At 37.0% G+C, this 22,187-nt stretch overlaps 1 protein-coding gene across 3 annotated transcripts in view; it reads right to left on the bottom strand.

Annotated features, from left to right (window-relative positions):
• Window positions 1-263: 263 nt before the first annotated feature.
• LOC140057493 (scavenger receptor cysteine-rich domain-containing protein DMBT1-like) overlaps window positions 264-22,187 on the bottom strand; it is a 60,395-nt gene continuing 38,471 nt past the window's right edge. The window contains exons 1-34 of one of the 3 annotated variants that reach the window (XM_072103177.1): window positions 20,126-20,234; window positions 18,663-18,826; window positions 17,399-17,552; window positions 15,667-15,978; window positions 15,080-15,391; window positions 14,885-14,992; window positions 14,456-14,569; window positions 13,921-14,034; window positions 13,159-13,269; window positions 12,914-13,027; window positions 12,688-12,801; window positions 12,207-12,431; window positions 11,627-11,737; window positions 11,223-11,336; window positions 10,956-11,069; window positions 10,333-10,446; window positions 9,934-10,047; window positions 9,723-9,836; window positions 9,072-9,389; window positions 8,361-8,672; window positions 7,785-8,099; window positions 7,368-7,676; window positions 7,144-7,280; window positions 6,674-6,845; window positions 6,010-6,324; window positions 5,488-5,799; window positions 4,957-5,265; window positions 4,428-4,736; window positions 3,741-4,055; window positions 3,220-3,534; window positions 2,499-2,810; window positions 1,947-2,134; window positions 1,546-1,675; window positions 264-1,329 (exon numbers count right to left, since the gene is read on the bottom strand). In XM_072103177.1, the coding sequence (XP_071959278.1) occupies window positions 1,022-1,329; window positions 1,546-1,675; window positions 1,947-2,134; window positions 2,499-2,810; window positions 3,220-3,534; window positions 3,741-4,055; window positions 4,428-4,736; window positions 4,957-5,265; window positions 5,488-5,799; window positions 6,010-6,324; window positions 6,674-6,845; window positions 7,144-7,280; window positions 7,368-7,676; window positions 7,785-8,099; window positions 8,361-8,672; window positions 9,072-9,389; window positions 9,723-9,836; window positions 9,934-10,047; window positions 10,333-10,446; window positions 10,956-11,069; window positions 11,223-11,336; window positions 11,627-11,737; window positions 12,207-12,431; window positions 12,688-12,801; window positions 12,914-13,027; window positions 13,159-13,269; window positions 13,921-14,034; window positions 14,456-14,569; window positions 14,885-14,992; window positions 15,080-15,391; window positions 15,667-15,978; window positions 17,399-17,552; window positions 18,663-18,826; window positions 20,126-20,201 (6,975 nt within the window). In that variant the 5' untranslated portion in view covers window positions 20,202-20,234 and the 3' untranslated portion in view covers window positions 264-1,021. Of the gene's footprint in view, window positions 1,330-1,545; window positions 1,676-1,946; window positions 2,135-2,498; window positions 2,811-3,219; window positions 3,535-3,740; window positions 4,056-4,427; window positions 4,737-4,956; window positions 5,266-5,487; window positions 5,800-6,009; window positions 6,325-6,673; window positions 6,846-7,143; window positions 7,281-7,367; window positions 7,677-7,784; window positions 8,100-8,360; window positions 8,673-9,071; window positions 9,390-9,722; window positions 9,837-9,933; window positions 10,048-10,332; window positions 10,447-10,955; window positions 11,070-11,222; window positions 11,337-11,626; window positions 11,738-12,206; window positions 12,432-12,687; window positions 12,802-12,913; window positions 13,028-13,158; window positions 13,270-13,920; window positions 14,035-14,455; window positions 14,570-14,884; window positions 14,993-15,079; window positions 15,392-15,666; window positions 15,979-17,398; window positions 17,553-18,662; window positions 18,827-20,125; window positions 20,235-22,187 lie in introns of those variants that run through there. The other 2 variants (XM_072103194.1, XM_072103185.1) reach the window with 2 other exon arrangements.

Consider the following 22,187-nt stretch of genomic DNA (forward strand, 5'->3'; position numbering starts at 1 on the left):
TTAATAATTATATTTGCTTCAAACTGCGTGAAATCAAACCTGCGATGTTTGCAGAACTATTGCGTCGTCGGTTCCCACTTGTTATTACAACACTTTGCGTCGATACGTCGCTGCGTTGCGTTCTAGTGGGAACCACGCTTTATAGTACATTGGATTAGAGATTTTTACAGTGTATTGAGAACAATATTAAATTTGCATAATATTAAATTCTTCTTACGTTTGTGATATTTTTTCAGATAAATTATAGAATAGTATCGGTTAGTAAGTCCATTACTTAATCAACAATTTAAACACGCACACAACTTTTTTTTACCAGATAATTATGATTTTAATGTGAAAATAGTAATGAGTTAAAGATCGACTGTGAAATGAAACATTTTCTCTATTTAACAAATACATTATATTATTTGTTTATAACACAGCCTAAAATAAACTGTTATTTTAATCAACAGAGCTCGGCAACTGTTGAATAGAACCACCCAAGATGTTATCGTTAGTTGTAACAAACTAACCGACGCCATACGATACTAACCGACGCCATACGATACTAACCGACGCCATACGATACTAACCGACGCCATACGATACTAACCAACATCAACCAATCAAAAATGCAAGATATACATTAATTATGTAAATCCCCTCGTATCATCAACAACGCACTGCAATTTCATAATTATATACATTTAAAGAACAACAACAGTACTACTAGAATATGAATGTATAATATGTACACAGTATTCTCTTATCTTACGCTCTATCTACACTATCAAACTTTATGTGACAAAAAATGTGATGTGCCCATATATATTGACATGATGTCAATGTCATATCACTACCATATTTGGGCATAGCACTACTATATTTACGCACATCACACTTTGTTGTCAAACTTGCTTGAGTAGACAGAGCTTTATGAATAATCACATAATGTGCTTACCTGCTAGGCCAAATGAGTATATTACATAACTTCAAAGCCTACAAAATCAATGAATCATCAAGTCCATCTTAATTCCTAACCCTAATAATAACATGAAACATAAACATCTTCATTGTGCAGGCAATTATGCACTCCCCAGCCTCTATGAGGGCAGTCGGCAATGTTTAATTCCGTACCTATACAGTTGACATTATCAAGCCAAATTTGTCCACGACCCGGCGCAATAGGTAACGTTAGCAACGGATGAGACGCCCATGGGTAGCCCAGCATCCTGCAAATGACTCGAGCGTTGTTGTGGTCCCATTGGTCATTGCATATTGTACCCCACACTCCGTGACGTAGTATCTCAACACGACCCCATCCAGGTAAAAAGGAACCTGCCAATCTCACTGATCAAAAATGGAGCAAGAATAGTAAGTTTTAGTTAAAACTGGAAAGTGCATGTTTACCACTGTCGCTATAATCAATTATATCATTTTCTACAATATCATCCTCATTGTCATCATAATCTGGCATCATCATCGTCATCATCATCGTCGTTGTTAAAATCTTTCTCATGTTAATGTGTATTCCATTATTAGTATTGAAGGCTTGAGTAAGCTTACCATTAACAGTCTGTGAACACACGACACCAGCGTCCTCAGCATGTTGACAGTTGTGACTACCAATTCCTCCGTGGGGACAATCAATTATTGAGCTTTCGGTTCCCAAGCAATGTACGTCATCTAGATGTATCTGTAAAATCAATACGTGAACGGAATACTGAGAAATACACATACACAGTCTTGCATCATATATTGAAAACACATAAACGTATTTATAAATAATGATATTATGTAATAATAAAGGGCGAACTTAGAAATAAAGAAGTTGGAAATACGTTGGCGTACTTGAAACTATAAAAACGTAGTTGAAAATAATACATAGCAAAGAATAAATAAAAAATTAGAAGAAATGGACCGTTATAAATTACGGTACGAAGAAAGAAAATATCACGAACTTATACCTGACCAGTTCCTTGCCCAAAGTGTGCATTACAAGGTGCAGAACTAGCTCTCCCAAGACCAAGTTGTCGACAGATTACAGTAGCGTCTTGTAAACCCCATGAATCATCACATATCGTTCCCCATATGCCTTGTATCTGTATTTCAACGCGCCCTTCTCGGTCGTTATTTCCACCTACAAGTCTAACAGCTAACATAAAAAACACACATTACATTATGATATGAAACGGTTTACTGCATTTTATTTGTCAATTGCTGCAGTAAACAATACACACAGAAAGTTCGATGCACATGAGCAACCTCTATACTAATCTGCATATTTGTATATACATACCAAACTTGTAATCGAATTATGTTGTAATTTAACAATTAAATTTGATCATTCTAATATTTGTTTTACCCATACTCAACGAAACCAATCCGAATTGGTAAATCGAAAAAAAAAAAGCACCTGGACTATAACTAGTTAACTACGGTACGTACTAATCGTTTTTAACTGTTTCCTGATGTTATTCCTAGTAAAAATAAAGTGATTGTTTTATAATCTAACTTACCGATTGAGTTTGTACAGACGACACCAGCATCTTCATTGTGATCGCAGTCATGTACACGTGATCCCGCGTGGTCACACTCGAGTAAACTGTGTTCATCACCAGCGCAACAAACCTCGTCCAGATTAATGTTTCCTGTTCCGGGTCCAAAAAATGCAGACGTTTTTGCGTCTGACGCCGACTCATACCCGAGCTCTCGGCACACAACGTTAGCATCATTCAAATCCCAGGAGTCGTCACACACGGTTCCCCATGCACCGTCAACAAACACCTCCACTCGTCCCCGGTCATGAGTGACTCCACCAGCCAACCTGACTGTATACACAGAAATACATAACTGATTAGACTTTATATAGTATTTAGAGGCAATTTTCTAAACTCACAAAGAACAACATCTCGAGGATGCGAAGGTATGCTAATACATGGCGCCGTTCTAGACACTGCTAATTAAGTCAATATACTTTAGTTACATGTATGCGAAACAGAATAGTTACTGTAGGATATAAATAATTGTGTAATAACATTATTAACTTAATTTAATCATGTCTGTACATAATTTATTTCGGAAACAAATATTTCTGTCGCATAACAGTATGTAACATAACTACATTATGGCGACAAAATTAGATATGTCATAAACGGCGCCCCGTATCATACTCTGAGCTATATCATCGAATCAAACAATGTATCAATTGAAACGGCTATGTAAACAATTGTAAGTTACCTGATTTAATGCATTCTACTCCCGCGTCTTCATTATGACCACAGTTTTCTATTCCTAAACCAGCATGTGAACAATCTAAAATCGACGTTTCATCTCCATTACACCCAACATCGTCAAGATGTATAGGTCCTGTTCCTTGACCCCAGAATGCATTCGTTCTTACCCTTACCGCGCCTGGATAACCAAGCTGTTTGCAAACTACTGTACCGTCTGATATGCTCCAGCTATCATCACAGACTGTTCCCCATACGCCGTTGTGGAGTATTTCGACACGTCCTTCATTCGGGGTAGAACCATCTTGAAGCCTAACGGGCTCTAATGTAAGAAAACAAATGTTATGTTTATATGGCCTAGAAAATAGTGTTAGCTTGGTGGTGATCATGTCCACATTACATGGCTCACATAGCTCTCTTGGCTCAAAGCGGACTTCCAAAGCATCAGTAGCATACAGGCCTCTCGAGGTGTCATTTAACATCTCAGTTTTGTTTGGTAATGTATATAGTTAACAGAAACATACTTGCCTCCATCAAGACATGTAACTCCAGCATCTTCGCTATGTTGGCAGTTGTGGCTTCCAAGTCCGTTGTGATTGCATTCAAGTATGGTGGATTCGGTTCCAATACAAACAACATTATCTAAAAGGATTGAACTTGTTCCTTGTCCAAAGTGCGCTGAACCATGGGAATCGATGGCACCAATGTACCCCAGCTGTCTACAGACAACATTGGCATCGTTAATACCCCAGCCATCATCACAAATTGTTCCCCATCGGCCGCCGGCATACACTTCAACTCTGCCTTCGCGTTCATTGTTTCCACCAACTAAACGTATACTTGCTATAAACAAAAAATAACAATCATGGTAACATCGGATAAGTGTTAAAGAACAGTGCACAAAAGCTTTAGGAGGGGGAGATCTGATGGTAAAGGTATTTATTCTGGTCCTCAAGTTTAACTGGAAACTGGGGAAATTTGGATTAGGTCCTCTACGGATCCACAACAGCCAGCAGTGCGTACTAAATTCGACCACATCATCACCGGGAGACGATCTCCTACTCTTTTTGTTCAATCTGAAGGACGAGACACTGAGAGTAAAGTACCGTGCCCAAGAACACTGTAGTATTTATGATTTGGTAAATTTGTTTGCGCGTTACGTTGAGTTCAAGTGGAAACTAAGCTTTATTTTAAGTAATAAAACAACATTCCTACCAGACGCAGAGCACCGGACACCGGCGTCTTCATGGTGACCACAGTTGTGAATTCCAATACGATTTGACGGACATTGATTCAGACCAGTCTCTGTACCAACACACGCAACATTATCCAACAAAATGGGACCAGATCCCTGTCCGAAATACGCACGAGAGAACGCTTCACTTGGGCCTGTGTATGACAGAGAATTGCAGACGACGGCTGCGTCTTCAACTCCCCACGAATCATCGCAGACTGTTCCCCATTTACCCTGGTAAAATATTTCAACGCGGCCTTCTAACGCAGTGGCACCTCCAACAAGACGCACTAAAAAATGTAAATAAATATGATAACAATTGTGAAAACATTTAAGTTAAATAATGAGCGCAGGATCAAGCTTGTACACTATCAAACTAGTTTGACTAGTATGATGTGCTAAAAAATGACAGTGTCCATAATATATGGGCACATAACATATTTTTGTCCCATCATAAGTTTTATTGTGTATACAGAGCTTTAGTGCTAGAATTGTTTTTCCCCCGCATACCTGCAAGTCCACATCGAACCCCAGCGTCCTCATTATGATTACAATTATGCTGCCCCCACTCGCTATGGTCACAAGCCGCCAAATTAGTCTCCATGCCACTGCAGTCAACATCATTCAAATGTATTCTTCCACTGCCAGCCCCAAACGTCGCATGCGTCGTAGCCTCTACTGCCGACCCAAAGCCAAGCTCCTTGCAAACAACATTAGCGTCCACGCGTTCCCAGTTATCATCACATACCGTTCCCCAAGCGTGGTTGTAGTAGTATTCAACACGGCCTTCGCCTGAGTTTACACCACCAACCAATTGAACTGTAATCAAGATATTATTGTTTTGATATTGTATTTTATTGATAAACCTATATTATTTCTTTATAATCTTCTTCATGTCTACTCTACTGGTAGATATTAGAGAACATTAATGTTCACGTCTGGACGGGCAAAGTTATGTCCGCTCAGATGTAGCAATTTTTAATAATGCTGCGTCTTTTGAAAGGTAACTCTATACTACAAACCAAAGAGAGCGTGACAAACCTCTTGGCATACAATAAACACCAGCATCATTGTGGTGACCACAAGACGATGTCTGTCCTACATGATCGCATAGATCTAATCTTCTTTCATTTCCATTACATTGGACACGGCTCAAGTGTATCGGACCAATTCCTTCACCGAATTCAGCTCCTGCGACAGAGGACAAAGCACCCGGGAAGTCCAGCTGACGACAGACAACTGTTGCTTCGTTTTGGTCCCAGCCGTCATCACAGACTGTTCCCCACTGACCGTTCCTAAGTATCTCAACACGACCCTCATTTTCCAATGTTCCTCCTACCAATCGAATTTTAGCTGGATATAGAATGGAAACGTGCGGTACACATGTTTATTATCTTTTATCACATATTATATCATTATAATAAATGTAAATTAATCTAAGTAAAAAATATACCTCAATGTTGGCCTTTTCACCTTTCCGATCAAGTGATTAGATTTGAGAACATATACAATCTATTTATGTTTATCAAATAAATATATGAACACATATAATTGTGATCTTACAATTTCCAATGCAAACTGCGCCAGCATCTTCTCCGTGATTGCAGTTATGGCTTCCTATGTCTCTGCTGTTACAATCGAAAATACTGCTTTCTGTACCAGAACAATTTACATCGTCAAGCCAAATGAGGTTACTTCCTGCACCATACGTGGCACGACCTGGGGCTTCAATGGCTTCCGTATAGCCTAGCTGACGACATACTACTGTGGCGTCCGGTATACCCCAGCCATCGTCACAAACGGTTCCCCATTCCCCGTTATGGTAGATCTCTACTCGTCCTTCATTTTGGCCTGATCCACCAACAAGACGAACAACATCTTTGGGGAAAAATTATTAAAATAGATACAAATACTATAATACTCGGTGTAAAAGAAATATGTTGTCTATGGAAAAATATTGCATCCTTACAAGAAATTATGAGTGGTAAATTAATTTTGAAATATTAACGCACAAGAAGAAATATCAATCAGCCACAACAAAAGATAAGGAAGCATTGGTCATCAAATTGACGGAAAGTAGTGCAGGGCAGAAAAAAATTGTCGGACAAAGAGTCGACCATAATAAATCAACGTTCACACGTGACAAAGGAAGTACAGTACTTGTTGTATTGTTGAGCGAAATCTGAAGTCAATACGCAAAACAGAGATTCATTCTAGTAAAACCCACCATTAGTAAAACAAATGACACCAGCATCTTCGTAATGTGCACAGTTGTGAACTCCAAGCCCATTGTGGCTACAATTCCCGAGGGAGTGTTCTGCTCCAGTGCAACCAACATTGTCTAGAAGAATATTTCCAGTGCCTTGCCCAAATGATCCAGTTACCGTTACTCGTTCTGCCTAAGTACACATCATAATTGTTTGAGTCGTGTTGTTCGACATCAGTCCAAAATACGCAGACGCATTTTGGAAAGAAGCGCGTATTTTAGATTAAGTATAACGCCCTCAAGCTGACATTTTGGAAAAAAAATCTGTGTATTTTGGACTGATGTTCACCAACCCAAATCAATAGTTTTGGTAGTTACTTATAGATAAACACACAATGAATATATGTGTATGTTTTACTGTAAATAACATGTAAATCCTGAGAGTGTTTTGGCTGTTTCTACAGATGTTCTTAAGAACATGTTTATCTTACCCGCTCATAACCTAGTTCTTTGCAAACCACATCACCGTCATTCCGATCCCAGCTGTCATCGCACACTGTTCCCCATGCACCTTCCGCATATACCTCAACACGTCCCTCCGATGGTATAGCTCCTTCTGCTAGGCGAACTAATTAAATAGAGGGAATTCAATATTTAAGTTTCCAACTGTGTGAGTGCCTGAATATTGTTAGGAAATTGTATGATAAATATTTACCTTTAAGATTGCAAACTACACTGACATCTTCTGAGTTCTGACAATTATGAACTCCAATGCCTAAATGTGGGCATTCTGATATTCTTGACTCATTACCGTTGCAGCGTAGATTATCTAAAATAACCGGAATTGAGCCTACACCAAATCGAGAATTTCGGTAAAAAGTCAATGCTTCCCAGAAGCCTAAATGTCTACAGACAACATGAGCGTCATCAATGTCGAAGTCATCGTCACAGACGGTGCCCCATCGTCCATCAAGGAATACCTCAACACGTCCTTCTGTTTCTTTGTTACCATCAACCAGACGAACTACATGAAACAAGAAACACAATGTGGTAGAATGACGTTAAATAAATTTTGTTTATAAAGTTCTAGTTTTTAACCAATCAAAATAGGTCATACACATGAATGACTTACTATTATTTTCACAAACTGCACTAGCGTCTTTATGGTGACCACATATATCAAGGTTCAAACTGTTTCGCGGACACTCAACCAATTGTGTCTCCTGACCAGAGCAATCGACGTTGTTCATGACTATGTCACCAGTGCCTTGACCATACATCGCCCGACAAGGAGCTGATACAACGTTCGGGTATCCTAGCTGACGGCAAACCACCTGGGCATCGAGTATGCCCCATGAGTCATCACATACAGTGCCCCATTCTCCTGAAAGGTTAACTTCAACTCTGCCTTCATACGGAACATCGCCGCCAACAAGTCGAACGGAAGCTGAAAATAACATTAGGCACATGGTAGTTTGATTTGTTATTATCTATTCAGTGTCTATAAAACTAAGATATTTTTTTCTAGACACTAGGATAAGTTGAGTAACACACATCCAACAAGTGCACGTAAATTATTCGTCAATTACAAAATGGAAAACCAGCACGTATGCATTGGTTTATCAATGAACAATTGGCAAGTCTTCTATAAGACAGCAATTATAGTTTGAACCAGTCGAGCGAATACCAATGTAATTTAATAACGTACATGAATTTAAGCAGATAACCCCCGCATGATCATTTTGTGTACAGTGATTGACGCCTGGCTGTGTGTGACCACAATTGATCAATCGGCTTTCAGTTCCTAAGCAGGCTACGTTGTCTAGGAGTATATCTCCAGACCCATAACCAAACTGACTTCCTCCGTCAACGGCTTGTAGAGCCCCAGTAAAGCCAAGTTCTCGGCACACAACAAGTGCGTCGTCGATTCCCCAGTCGTCATCGCATATGGTTCCCCATTCTCCGTTCCAGAAAACTTCTACAACGCCCTCTAGAGCATTCCCACCACCAACAAGACGAACTGCAGAAGAAGAATGAAACCTATAACAGTGATTACACTTTAAACAAAATGAATTCCCTGTCCACCATTGTAACAAATAACTGATATTAACAAGTTAAAATCGGCACTCCCTACTGTTGGTATGACCACTCACTGAAATGGTTGGGCCTTACTACCTGGAATTGTTCGAATTGTAACGTTTTATTGAGGGGCACATCTTTGTTTAACTTTGCCTCTATTTCTTGGATACAAGTTACACAGTAAAGTAAGTTAACACAGTAAAAGCTCAGTAAACAAACTGTGTGAATACATGCAAAACCTAGTGGAAAAAAAGAGTGGTATTACGGGGCGCATTTTGGAACATTTTTCATTTAGTTTTTTGAACCATGACCCAAACATCTTACTCTGCAAGATACATACCGCCTTTCATACAATGTACACCGACATCTTGCTGATGGTTACAATTATTGATACCAAGTTCTGAATGACCACAATCCCCTAACGTCTCTTCGTAACCAGTACAATCGACCTGATCAAGAATGATTGGCCCACTTCCTGGTCCGTACGGAGACGAAACCCCGTATGTGCGGATCGCACCGGGTGTGTCAATTTGACGGCACACAACTCGAGCGTCGTTTAAGTCCCAGGATGTACCGCATATTGTTCCCCATTGGTTGTTGTAGGAAACCTCAACTCTACCATCATATGGGGATGTTCCGTTAATCAATCGTATGCCACCTACAAAATAAATACACTCTATAATGTAGTATTCGGTTGATACTAAGTATTACAGTACGACGAGGTGATTACCATAAGTAAACAGCACACTAGGTAGAGAACAATGTTATAATCCTTTTTTTTTCTGGTGCAAGAATGATATAGTCGATTCGTCCTAATTAACGCTACTGTCAGTCTCTTTGGTTATAATATACACATTATTTGTGAAAGTCTAGAAACTTTATTAAATTCAGATTGACCTTGTTTACTGTTCCTACTATGATGATGACATTGCGAGATTATTATTACCATAGTTCAAGAGGAAAATAAACAAGCAAGAAAAAAATGCCTTACCTAACTGACAGGTTTTCCCAAAGTAACCGTTTTGACATGCGCATGTGTAAAAGCCATTTCCATCAATGCACTGCCCATCATTCAAACATGGATTTGATAAACACTCGTCCGTATCTTGTAAAATTAAAATAATACAAAATACACTTTAATAATTCAACTAGGAGTTATCTAAAGAAACATTTCCGTCGTGTGAATCAGATATTATGCTCACTTCTTTCACAATATGACCCATCAAAACCATCTGGACAATGACACGTGAATGCATTGACGTCATCAGTACAAGTTCCACCATTAAAGCACGGCTGAGGTTGGCATTCGTCTATATCTGTATTTTGAATAAAGAAAAAATAACAATTAATACTTATAATAATATAAACAATAATTCAATAGCTCTGTATAAAGTAAATTTAGAATTATAATTATAGAATAACTAAAATGTATTTATAAAGTCCCACATAGCACCCTGTATTAAAGTTTGATGCTCTAACGAAATGTAACAATAATAATTATGTTTCATACATTCGCTTTACATAAAAAGTTATTTATTAATGTCACACGTGGCACTCCATATACCAAGGAAATTAACGTTTTTTAAAAGTAGGTTCGTTACTTGTTTCACAAGATTCTCCATCGTAGCCTTGCACACAGTCGCATTTGTAACTGTTGATCCAGTCGTGGCATGTTCCACCATGTTGACATGGATTATTTTCACATTCGTCAATATCTGTAAAATCACATTTTATAACAATTTTAAACAATATGGTTTATGAATCTAATGAAATAGATGAATATAAATGCCCAAAATGCCTTCCATACATTAAACTTTATAGAGATCCAGTAGGCCCTATGGATTCGTTTCCTATTGGTCCCCATCTCCAAATCCCAATAGTGAATGCAAATTGAATTGATTATTGTGAGAATAATAAACCGCAAGACAATCTAATGACAGGATAGAGCTCCAGAGATCAAAGCGTTTATCTGAGGCTGCGACACGATAAGTCCCACGTCCCCTAAACAGTTTGACTGATTTTCTATTGTCCAATTAGATTCCCCAAATGTTTTGTTAACACCGAGCCGCGGACAATATGTACATAATACCACACTGCTGCTGTTGGTATTTGCAGCCAGACATAAGATCAAGGGACTGTGGCGAGCGAGCACAGCGTCGTGTTGTTAGATTGCCCTGTTAAAAGTATCTACAATTTTGTGTTGAATAAAAATGTTATTTCATACTTGTATGGCATGTGTCTCCAGTAAACCCTGCTGCACATGTGCACTGGAAGCTGTTAACAAGGTCCAAACACGTTGCTCCGTTAAAGCATGGGTTATTAGAACAATTATCAATATCTGAAACATATAATATTGTATGTATTTAAGCCAACATTAGCCGACTGCAAACAAATTACAGAAAATGAATATAGACTGGGATAAAAGGTTAACAAAATGAAATGTTTATATAACTGCATGTAACAAGTACGTCTGTAAATGAATGGAGTTTACCGTATTCACACAATCTACCATTGAATCCAAAAACGCAATCACACGCAAAGCGTCCTACTCCGTCAGTGCATGTACCACCATGTAAACAGGGGTTAGAGAGGCATTCGTCGATTTCTAAACACAAATTAAAGTAAAATGAATGTTCACGGACAAATCTAACAGGCACATAGAATTAATAGGCGCAAAAAAAACCAATTACGGGGTGCCGCTTAAGCCATGTATAATTATGTCTTCAAAGTGAGCATTGTTAGAATGACGTTCTGTAGATGGTGACATAAAATAGAGGTTTGCCTTGACCACGACGATACAGACTAATGTTTCCTCAGTGTGTTACTATGTTTATATTCAATTCATTTTTTTATTAAGAAATATAGTAATCTAAACTATACTATGCTGTACCGTACCTGTATCGCAAAGAATCCCTTCATAACCAATATGACAGGTGCAGTTGAAGCCGTCAACCATGTCAAGACATTCTCCATTCAGACACGGAAAGGAGAGACACTCGTCACGTTCTGTTTAAAAAAAGAAACATAAATGGTTCAATTAAAAAAAGTAAACGTAAAAGCAGTTAGTATCTTGATTAAATGTCCTTAACGGCGCCCCGTACAATTACTAACATTGTTTGTGTACAAGGAAAGGGAATCGCGTCACAAACAACTGGTTAAAAATTTGACCGCACTGATATTACTCTAACCAAGGTAATCTAACAACAGGATGCTGGGCTTCGGAGATCAAAGGGGTTATATGTGGCTGCGAAACGATCTGTTCCACGCCTCTTAAGAATAATGTACATTATAGTACTGTTTGTATTTGTCAGACATAAGATCAAAGGAATGTTACAAGTTCCTATCTTGGCAAGGCGAGCTCAGTGCCCTGTTGTTAGATTGACTTGATATAACATACCATCTCATGAGAGTGGACTGGAAGGTAAAACCTGACTTATACAGTCAAGTAAACAAAAACGATTCAGCGACAACTTACCAACTTCGCACCGGTCGCCAAAATAACCGGGTGGGCAGACACACTCGTACTTGTTGACAAGATCGAGACAGGTTCCTCTGACACAGGGGTTTAAGGAGCATTCATTAAAGTTAGTCTCACATGTTACGTCTATGAAACCTGGACGACAAGTGCAGGAGAAGCTACCAATGTTGTTGACGCAAGTGGCGTTATTCTTACAGGGGTTACTGGAACACTCATCGGTATCTGAAAAATTGATTAAAACAAATATAATCTAATAACAAAAACACATGATGATAATTTGTATTAATGACAAATGTAACATCCTTTAAAACGATCACTTTTTGTAAAACAAAATAAGTGTATCATCAAACTTTTTCCTTGTTTACGTACACAAGTGTATATTTATTTTGTTTTAGAACACTATTTCTTTTAATAGTTTTAATATGATATTATTATGTAAAAATAGTTTACTGTGTACTATAAAAGAGTTATTCGTTACCTATTTCACACAAATCTCCATGAAAACCAGTACTACAGTCACAGGTAAAGCGATTTAGTTCATTATTACAAATTCCATTATGTGTGCATGGGTCGGAGTCGCACTCATTGATCTCTGTAATAACGATACATTAATTAAGTATTTGTTATATGCAAGACGATAAAAAAATGCCTTCCTTCACCATATATATTTAAATGTATACAAAGGAAAAGGACACGCAAGTTACCTTCATTACACCTCTCTCCTGTATAGCCTCCGATACAGACACATGAGTACCTGTTGACCAGATCAACACATTCAGCGCCATTGAAACAGGGATTGGACGAGCATTCATTCAATTCTGCAATAACAAGTGTACACATTGAAAATGAGTGTTTTTTTAAATTGGATACAGAATTTGGTAAGCGCCCTTTGCCACATCTCTCCTTCTTCACCTCACCTAGGCATATAATATTGTCGACTAATTCTTACCTATACCACAGAACAGCCCTGTATACCCCGGGAAACACTGACATTGAAAGCCATTAAGTTCATCAATGCAAGAACCATTTTTACAAGGTGATGATGCACACTCGTCAATATCTGAAAAAAATAACAAATTCACTTTATTTCGCAATTTGTACCGGTAAGTTGTAAAAGTGCTATGGCGTAATGGTAATGGTTATCAAACCAAGGCAACAATAGGACATTGAGCTCGCCTTGTCAAATGAAGTTCTTTGATCGTATGTAAAGCTGCGAAAAATACCAACAGCACTGTGTACAGATATTACTTTACGTCCCATTGCATCGGCCTCATTGCGGGCGTGGCGAAAAACCGTTTGTCATGTGTACGTTAAAAATGGTGACCATGGTACTAAATCTCTCTCAAATATTAAAAAAAAAACGGGAAGAAGTCGACGGGTTTCGAAACTGATACCACTGAGCCGACTTGCAGAAAACCATTTATACAACCTATTTTCAAGTATTCATGAATAATGATAATCGATAATCAATAATTATAGAATATAGCAGAGGGACGCACAAGCATTGATTTAGATGCCCAAGATCAAGGTAAATAATTGAAAATGAATAAGAATAATTCGTCTTGTATATACTGGGCCTTCTGATAGAACAGTCGGCATATCACCCAGTATAAGAGTCGGGTCAACAAAGCAAATAATAAATAAATTATAAATACGTCCAAATCACGTCAGTATTTAATAGAATAGTTGTATACTAAACAAAGTATCTTACCGTGCTCACAGAAAATGCCGTTATAACCGGGCATGCAATTACAACTGTATCCGTTAATATCGTCGATACAGGTTCCTCCGTTTGTACATGGGAATGATCTACATTCATTGATATCTGTCAAAATAAATAATTATTAAAAACTAATTTACAGAAAGATTTAAACTACCATCCTGCACCGTGCGTTGCTTATACATCAGAATAAACACACGGCGGGAATTGTATGTCTGGGAAACCAAATGTGTATAAAGGATTGGTTTTTGGCTTTCCCGTACCTCGGTAATTTCTCCTTTTGGAATTACCGGTACCGCTGCTCCCATAACAATACAGAGCACTGAACCCCCTTCCCTCACCTAACCATAATATAATAATAATTCGTTTAGAATGCGTACAGAAGGTAGATTTTGATAGTAGTGGAGATTGGTACATCAGGCTCTATGGAACACTAGCTGTTTTGCGATGAGATACAACTGTTGCAGGAACATTGCTTTCTACTGCATACACATACAAATTATATAAAATCACATTGATTCCTTACTAAGTTCACAGATAAGCCCAATGAAACCAGGTGTGCAGTGACAATAGTACCCGTCTATGAAATCTTGACATGTACCTTGGTTTTTGCACGGATTGGAAAAGCATTCATCAATCTCTATAATAAAATAAGAAGATATGTTAACGTGGTATGTACAGCACATGGTAGTGAATGAATTCGGTAAGTTTGTTTAATATGTATTGATATTATTAGTTCAAGTTGCTGTCAGGTTAAGTCATGTATTGTGCGAATATAAGGAAAAGTGCTTTCTTCTATTCTAAGGCACAGTTTTGGTGTTTTCTAGGTACAGCCGACGTATGCTTCAGATCTTCGCACTTCTCTAATAATAGTGTACTACAGTAGCCTTTCTTGATATTTACAATGATGAATAATGTGACGTCACAAAAGATGAAAAACCGTGAAAATAGTTACCATCCTCGCAGTTAGTTCCTTCGTAGCCACGCGCACAAATACAGACATACCCAACTACCGTATTGTTGCATGTTGCTCCATTAGCACAGGGCTGAGACACACATTCATCTAAGATACAAATGAAATCACAGCATGAATTAGATTTTATCAATTTATGACGTCATAAATGATAGAAAGAATATAAGCAAGTCTTACCTATATCGTGGCATATAGCGCTAGCATCATGACCATGCGCACACGTGTCGCCGACAGTCGTCTTTCGTCTGCAATTCAATATAGAAGACTCATTTCCATTACAATCCAAATCCTCCAACAATACATTCTCAAGCACGCCTTCTCCGAAATAACTTCCAACTGGAGCTGACATAGCGCCTGGAAAACCGAGGCTATTACATAAGACATTGGCGTCATCTAAGCCCCAGCCATTGTCACAGACCCTACCCCACAACCCATTTAAAAATACCTCAACGCGTCCTTTACGATCAGTCGTTCCATTAACTAATCGAACTGTTGGGAAGAAAAGAAATCACAAAATAAAAGTATAGGTATTATACAAATCAAATACCGTCTACTCATGGGATTACTTATCTCATTGACTTGCGATAGTCAGTTATGTTATCCAATGACATTTGCAGAATTAGGTGAAACAAATCAAGTATAACCAAAGAGAAAAAGTCATAGATTTGTCATTTAAAAATTCGAACTTTCGGTGATTGAATTATTACGGAGTTTTGCACCCATCAGTGAATTAAAATGTTGAGGCCTATGCCTACAATACTTACATGGCTTCTTACACACCACACTAGCTATTGTTTTCTCCGGTTCGCAGGTAGATGACATACCAGAAATACTTGGATTACACTCCCTCAGATGCCCCTCTGAACCTGCACAATCAACCTTACTACATTTCACAGGCCCAGAACTTGGTTCGAACTCATCAACGAAGGCCTGCCGTTGAGATCCTGGGTACCCTAGTGTATGGCAGACTATGTCGGCATCGAGCAGCGTCCAATCATCATCACATATAGTACCCCAGTCTGTCCCGTGGTTTACTTCTACTATCCCACTGTATGTATCACCATTCACTAAACGAACTACGGGAACAAACAATACAGTGTATGACAAGTCAACATTTTTAAAGAAAGAATCGTGTGTTGGCAACATCGAGCACTATGTAAATGCCTTATTCACATCTTTTAAACCTTAACCGAAGCCGTATTTAAAACACTGCGCGGCCACTGGATGTGTAGTAGATTTGGTACAAACCAATAATATTTTACAAAAGCAGAGGTAAAAACGGTTAGAAATATAGTCTACTTTTGCGAACCGCAGCAGCTCTTTAAATCCACCATCATAAGCTTGGTTCCCACTAGAACGTAACGCAAGGACGTAAACGCAACATAAGCGTGTTGACCAATGACAAGCGAAGTTATAGACAGTTAGCTTTCACAAGCGAATAAGCCATCGCTTGTGATTGGTAAATTCACTTGCGTTGCGTTACGTCCTTGCGTTGCGTCGCTAGTGGGAACCACGCTTAAATTGAAATTGTTGTTTGACTAATATCTGCCCAGTATCAAAGGCATATTTCGTACCAAGAATCATGTGCACTAGAACACGTACACGGTATGTTCATTTCTATCCATTTAGTTTATAAAACAATGTTCCAACACTTGGTATGGCCGCCCATACGATGCCATGCCATGCGTGCAAAAATAGGCCTACTGTAATTATTTACAACAATATTTATGCAAACTGACAACCACCAACACATTTATTAAATTATATTATGACTTATCCAAAAAGTTCCAATAACCCAATTTTATTATTGATCAGATTATAAATCAACTGATTTGTAAATCCTCGCCGAAAGCAAAGGTCTACTTAAAAGGCTCAAGTGAGATGTTAGGTGCCATAGAAAACGTATAAATCAATTTTTTTTTTAAGAAAACAAACCTATAAAATGAACACCCGTAGTGGTACAATTTAATTGTAGTTACACAAGTTTTACAATAGTTGTACTTGTTTCTCACTTATCATTCTCTTGTATTTCAAAATGAAATTTGTCGTCTAAAATATATTTGTGATGATCTACAGTTTCTCATGCACGCAGGTAATTTGCAATCATGACGCGATGGCTGTGTCTTTCGTCCTAGTGTGAGAAAGAAACACCAGCGATCATAGCATACATGCCTGACAGTCAAATTAAATGGGATCAAACAAAACATGGGTGTAAAAGATAAATACAACAATGTAAAATAATGAATATAGGCCTAGATAAGACAAAACTGTAAGGTGTTCAGTGTTTAATGGGAGCTGTCATCAGCCAATTTGGTGTGATGCATGACGTGATTTAAGTCTATAGCAAAGATTGGTTAGTATGTTACAAAAAAAAACGGTAAGATAGAAAGAAAACATGTTTAAAAACGTACACGCAAAGTAACTTATTTTGACCATTCAGAAGCGACATATCAGAACTGCCACCTGTAATTGGTCATCAAATTACGTGCGCGTTACCTTCAAGATCTTGACAAATAATGCCAGCATAAGTTTCAATTCCAGAACAGCAGATGTCAGACCGGCACACTTGGAGTTTACAAGTAGCAAGGGTATATGAATACGTTCCACACTTAATACTTTCGTAGGAGATATAAGTACTGACACCGTCGCCCTTAAACATAAACAAGCGTTTGATTAAACATTACAGTTAGGCTACCACGAATCTGATCACCTCATGGAATTATGTCTGACGTATCATACATGTAGCCAGATTATGTCTGTATGATATATGTTAGGTTAGGCTTATGGTCGGTAACAGGCGTCACATGTGAAATATTTGCCTATGATACTGGATAAATTATACTGTATTTACAGTACAGAGAATCGTCATATAAAAATGTATAATGTCTGTGATACCGGAGCACAATCATGGTTACACACTTACGTAAAATATTTCGTAAAAAGTTTTGCTAATTAATGAAAGTTGAGATAGCATAGCACATGTATACATGATATAGACAGTTACAGATAAATATTCTCTTTTTCTTGCTCCTGTAACATGTAAATAGGCCTGATCGAACATTGTAACATATATATATATATATATATATATATATATATATATATATATATATATATATATATAAATCAATGATGTTGCGTAGCACTGTGTAAATTATATATAAATCATACTGTAAATTATAGAAACAGTGCTCATATTCGGAACATGATCTCATAATCGCGTCGAGCATAGCTCATTGGCGAAAGTTCCGGAACTTTCGCCAATGAGCTATGCTCGGATCATGTTCCGAATATGAGCACTGTTTCTATAATTTACAGTATGATTTATATATATATATATATATATATATATATATATATATATATATATATATATATATATATATATATATATATATATAAATGAAAGACGCTAGTAAATTACCAACTGAACATTGTATTGCACTACAGGCTGTTTCATGAGTATGAACTCAATCTTCATGTGCTTGATTGAAGATTGAGTTCATACTCATGAAACAGCCTGTAGTGCAATAAAATGTTCAGTTGGTAATTTACTAGCGTCTTTCATTTATTTATTTTGGCTCTACATTTTGTATCGAGCACTTTCGCTTTCATGATCTGCGTTAAATTCACCACGATTTATATATATAAAAAAAAATCTATTTGGTGGTCGCTTAACAAATTAAACTCCCATGCATGTGCTCGCTTTACCAAAAGTTCTAAATATTCAACCACACAGAAAAGAATAGTTTGTACATACATTTGAAGAGGTCACAACCTTTGCCGAAGGAAACCCAAGTTGTTGGCAGACGACACGAGCAGCCTCTAAATCAAAGTTATTGCTACAGATTGCCCTCCATGATCCATCTACGTACACCTCTACTACACCTTCTGTGTTGGTACTGCCGACCAGTCTGACGTCATCTAAAGTGACGAAAGAGTAATATTTCATATCCACGCTTAGCAGTGTTTGATTAGTTTTCGTGTCTGAAAACGTTGCTACCTATCTTATATTACAATGAAAACAAGAAATATTTTTTACTAATAACGCCGATCGACTTTTTGACGTAAAAGTTTTAATTATTGTTCTTCATTAAATGTGATAATAATTTAAGAAATAACGATTTAGTATCAATTTGTTTAATTTAACTATCAGACAACAGTAGTAAACATTTTTTGTGTAATGTAAATATCACTAATTTAATCAAATAATTCTCCATTTATACACATTATTCGCAAAAAATTACGATAGATTGTTTTGACCATTTATATATATATGACGGTACTGTAATTAAACCCGGCTTATGTTGACAGCAAAAACGAGTCATTGTTTATTAAATATAGGTATACAGACTACTCTCTGCATATCATAGACTGTCTGTATAGGCATGCCCAGTTCGAGTTTACAAATTCCTATTTTGACTCTCTTTCCAGGCGTGTTTTGGGTTGTGCGCATGCCCAGTCCGAGTTTACTAATTCCCATTGTTTCAGTTATAATAGGTCTAAACTATAAGCTTCCGTGTGATATTTAATTTCCCAAATATTCCGTTCTCTTGAATGAATTTAACTGCCTATGGCGCGGTGCGTTTAAATTTCTCAGAATTGTATATACCTATAACCAGGGCAGGGGCGTAGCTAGAGTTTCAGAACAGACACTACTGGCAAGGCCATGTTTATTCAAATAGTCAAACAGTAACGATTAATATTAAAGTGTTTAATATAATACAGAGTGTGCTGATCATTGTATCTTATATTGCAATGATATTAAATTTCTTAGAGTTATACCTCAGCAGCAAGGGATTTATATAGACAACAATTAAGGCAATTATGGCCAAAATGTTCACGTCCAGAATGTAATTTTGTACTGATGAAATTTAACAGTCACGTTAACGCACCTATAACGCCTGGCGACCGAAATCAATAAAAAAGACGACCATTATAGAAATAAGTAAAAGAAAGTACAATGCGGCTTTTCAAAATTTCGAATAGAATTCGAATATTTTAAATAAAAAAACCAATATCAAGAAATATGCCTACACAGTCTATGCTTGTTGAACTCTCCAACTACATCTTAATAAACTTCCTCTCTCCTATTCAGATAAATAGAGGCCTAGGCCTATTTTAGTAGCTATTCTTGAAACTGCATGAAAAGTTAATCATAAAAGTCTACACAGGCATAAATAAAGCTATATAATATACAACTTGAGTGTAACATATACTTACAATCTGCTGGTTGTATTACAGCGATACCATTTTTTAGAAGATCAGCACTTAGAAAAAGGACCAGTAAATAAAACATATTGTAGGTTTGTAGTATTGGATTCAACTAACCCAAACAAATGTTATTCCTTGGTATATGTACTTATTTCCTTGTGTATGCTCGTCTTTGATTGGATATAAATTTCTTACACGTCATTTGGGAATATGACAATTTTAAAACACCGTAAAAAACAATATTTTGTACCGAACTTTCTCGGTCGGTCGGCTACCTGTCACCAAGAGTTAGGTATGAACATAAAACAACACCGTGATGTTTATTACAGGTTCGGTAAGTCATAGCTGTACAGGTGGCTTGGTACCAATCCGTGACCTGTACACAGGTGATGGTCATAAAACAGTGGGGATCCTGGAAAATGACAGTTTAAGCCTTTCGTTTTTGGTAATAAGATACTTAATAAGATAATAAATAAGATATCAAACTCAGGGGGATTTCCCTTTTCTTTTTTTTAGCCAAATTATGTAATGCCTCGGACCAAAGAACCTAAAACTTTATCAGCCTACTTTAAAGTATAAACAGGAAATATACATACATTATAAAATATGAAAGTTTGCATCTGAACTATCAAACTATATACTATAAAAACATGGACACACACCCTGCAATTGGGCATATATGTATGTACAATATAATTAGTATCAGTTTAAAATGATTAATGAATTAAATCAAGGCCTATACACAAATGTATATTGTTAACTACTATCGTACTGTACATTCATGTAAAACACAAATCCTTGTTTTTTTCGTAAATAAAATTATCTTATAACTATATTTAAAACAAAACTACACAGTAGGCCTACATATTTTTTTTATTCGTTAATTTTATTTGTAAATAATTATAGCTTGTCTACTATTTGGTCTTCTCCAGCTCCCCTCATTATCGTTGTTACTGTTAAACTTGCACTCTTTGTAAACCAATTTTTGAATTGTTTTGTTAAATTAATCTGTGGTCTCTATCATACAACCCCCCTGGTTTCCTGAGACCCCATGCCATCATTTTCTTGAAACATACTATTATTGTATTTATGATTTGATGATTGTATTTGTATCATTTAAATCCTGGTTAGCGACGAGGGCGTATCCCTATACTTTTTTTGAGTTGAACTTTTTATTTTTTTCCCTCTCTCATACAGAGCTTGAGGTTTTACGACACTAGGTGATTTATAAATCCAGGATATTATTGTTGACCTTTATATGTTTCAATAATTTGGAAACGTAAACCTTAAATATTGTTGATCTAATTTCCATGTCATGACGTAAATTCCACATGGTACCATCTCCCTGTTTATATTAAATATAACAATTTCGGGGAAAAAAACATCTGAAAAATAACTAGCCTGACACAAAGATATTCGTTATCATTATAAAATGTTGCGTCGTGTTCATTACAACAAAATCCAGTTTGTACAATTTCAATCATTTATTCCATTATTGGACTACAATTGGGTATTATATTACGGAACAGTTACTCAATTAACATACAAGAAAATATCGCTTATATTGCATAGGCGCTTTCAGTATGCTTGCGTTCAGTTGAAGTGAATTGCGCGCTCTAAGCGCATTCAAACAAAGTCAGTTCTCAGATTCAGTTAAAAGTCAAAGTTTCTTTCTGTCCCATCTCCTATAGATTAAAATCAACTGACTTATAATACGTACCGACTTTCTTCCCAAAAGAAAGTACATTTCATAATAAATAAAATAACGCGCTTTCGAATTGTCTAAAATTACAATTTTAGACAATAATATTTACTTAATTTTCAATAATTTCCTTGATGAGCTGATAATAGGATAGGCCTATCATTTCCTTATGTTATGTATCAACAAATTATGTATAATACTCGTGTAATACTCGTATAATACTCGTCTGGTAAATGACGATGTTTCATTTTCATGTTTCATACCATGTGTTCACACAGGAGTTTCTCTACTCTGGGATTTTCCACCACCAATAAATCGGTGGATTCGCCACACTATTCATACGTTAATCATGTGTTCACACAGGAGTTG

The sequence above is a fragment of the Antedon mediterranea genome, chromosome 1 (assembly GCF_964355755.1).
Source record: "Antedon mediterranea chromosome 1, ecAntMedi1.1, whole genome shotgun sequence".
In the NCBI taxonomy this organism is placed as follows: Eukaryota; Metazoa; Echinodermata; class Crinoidea; order Comatulida; family Antedonidae; genus Antedon; species Antedon mediterranea.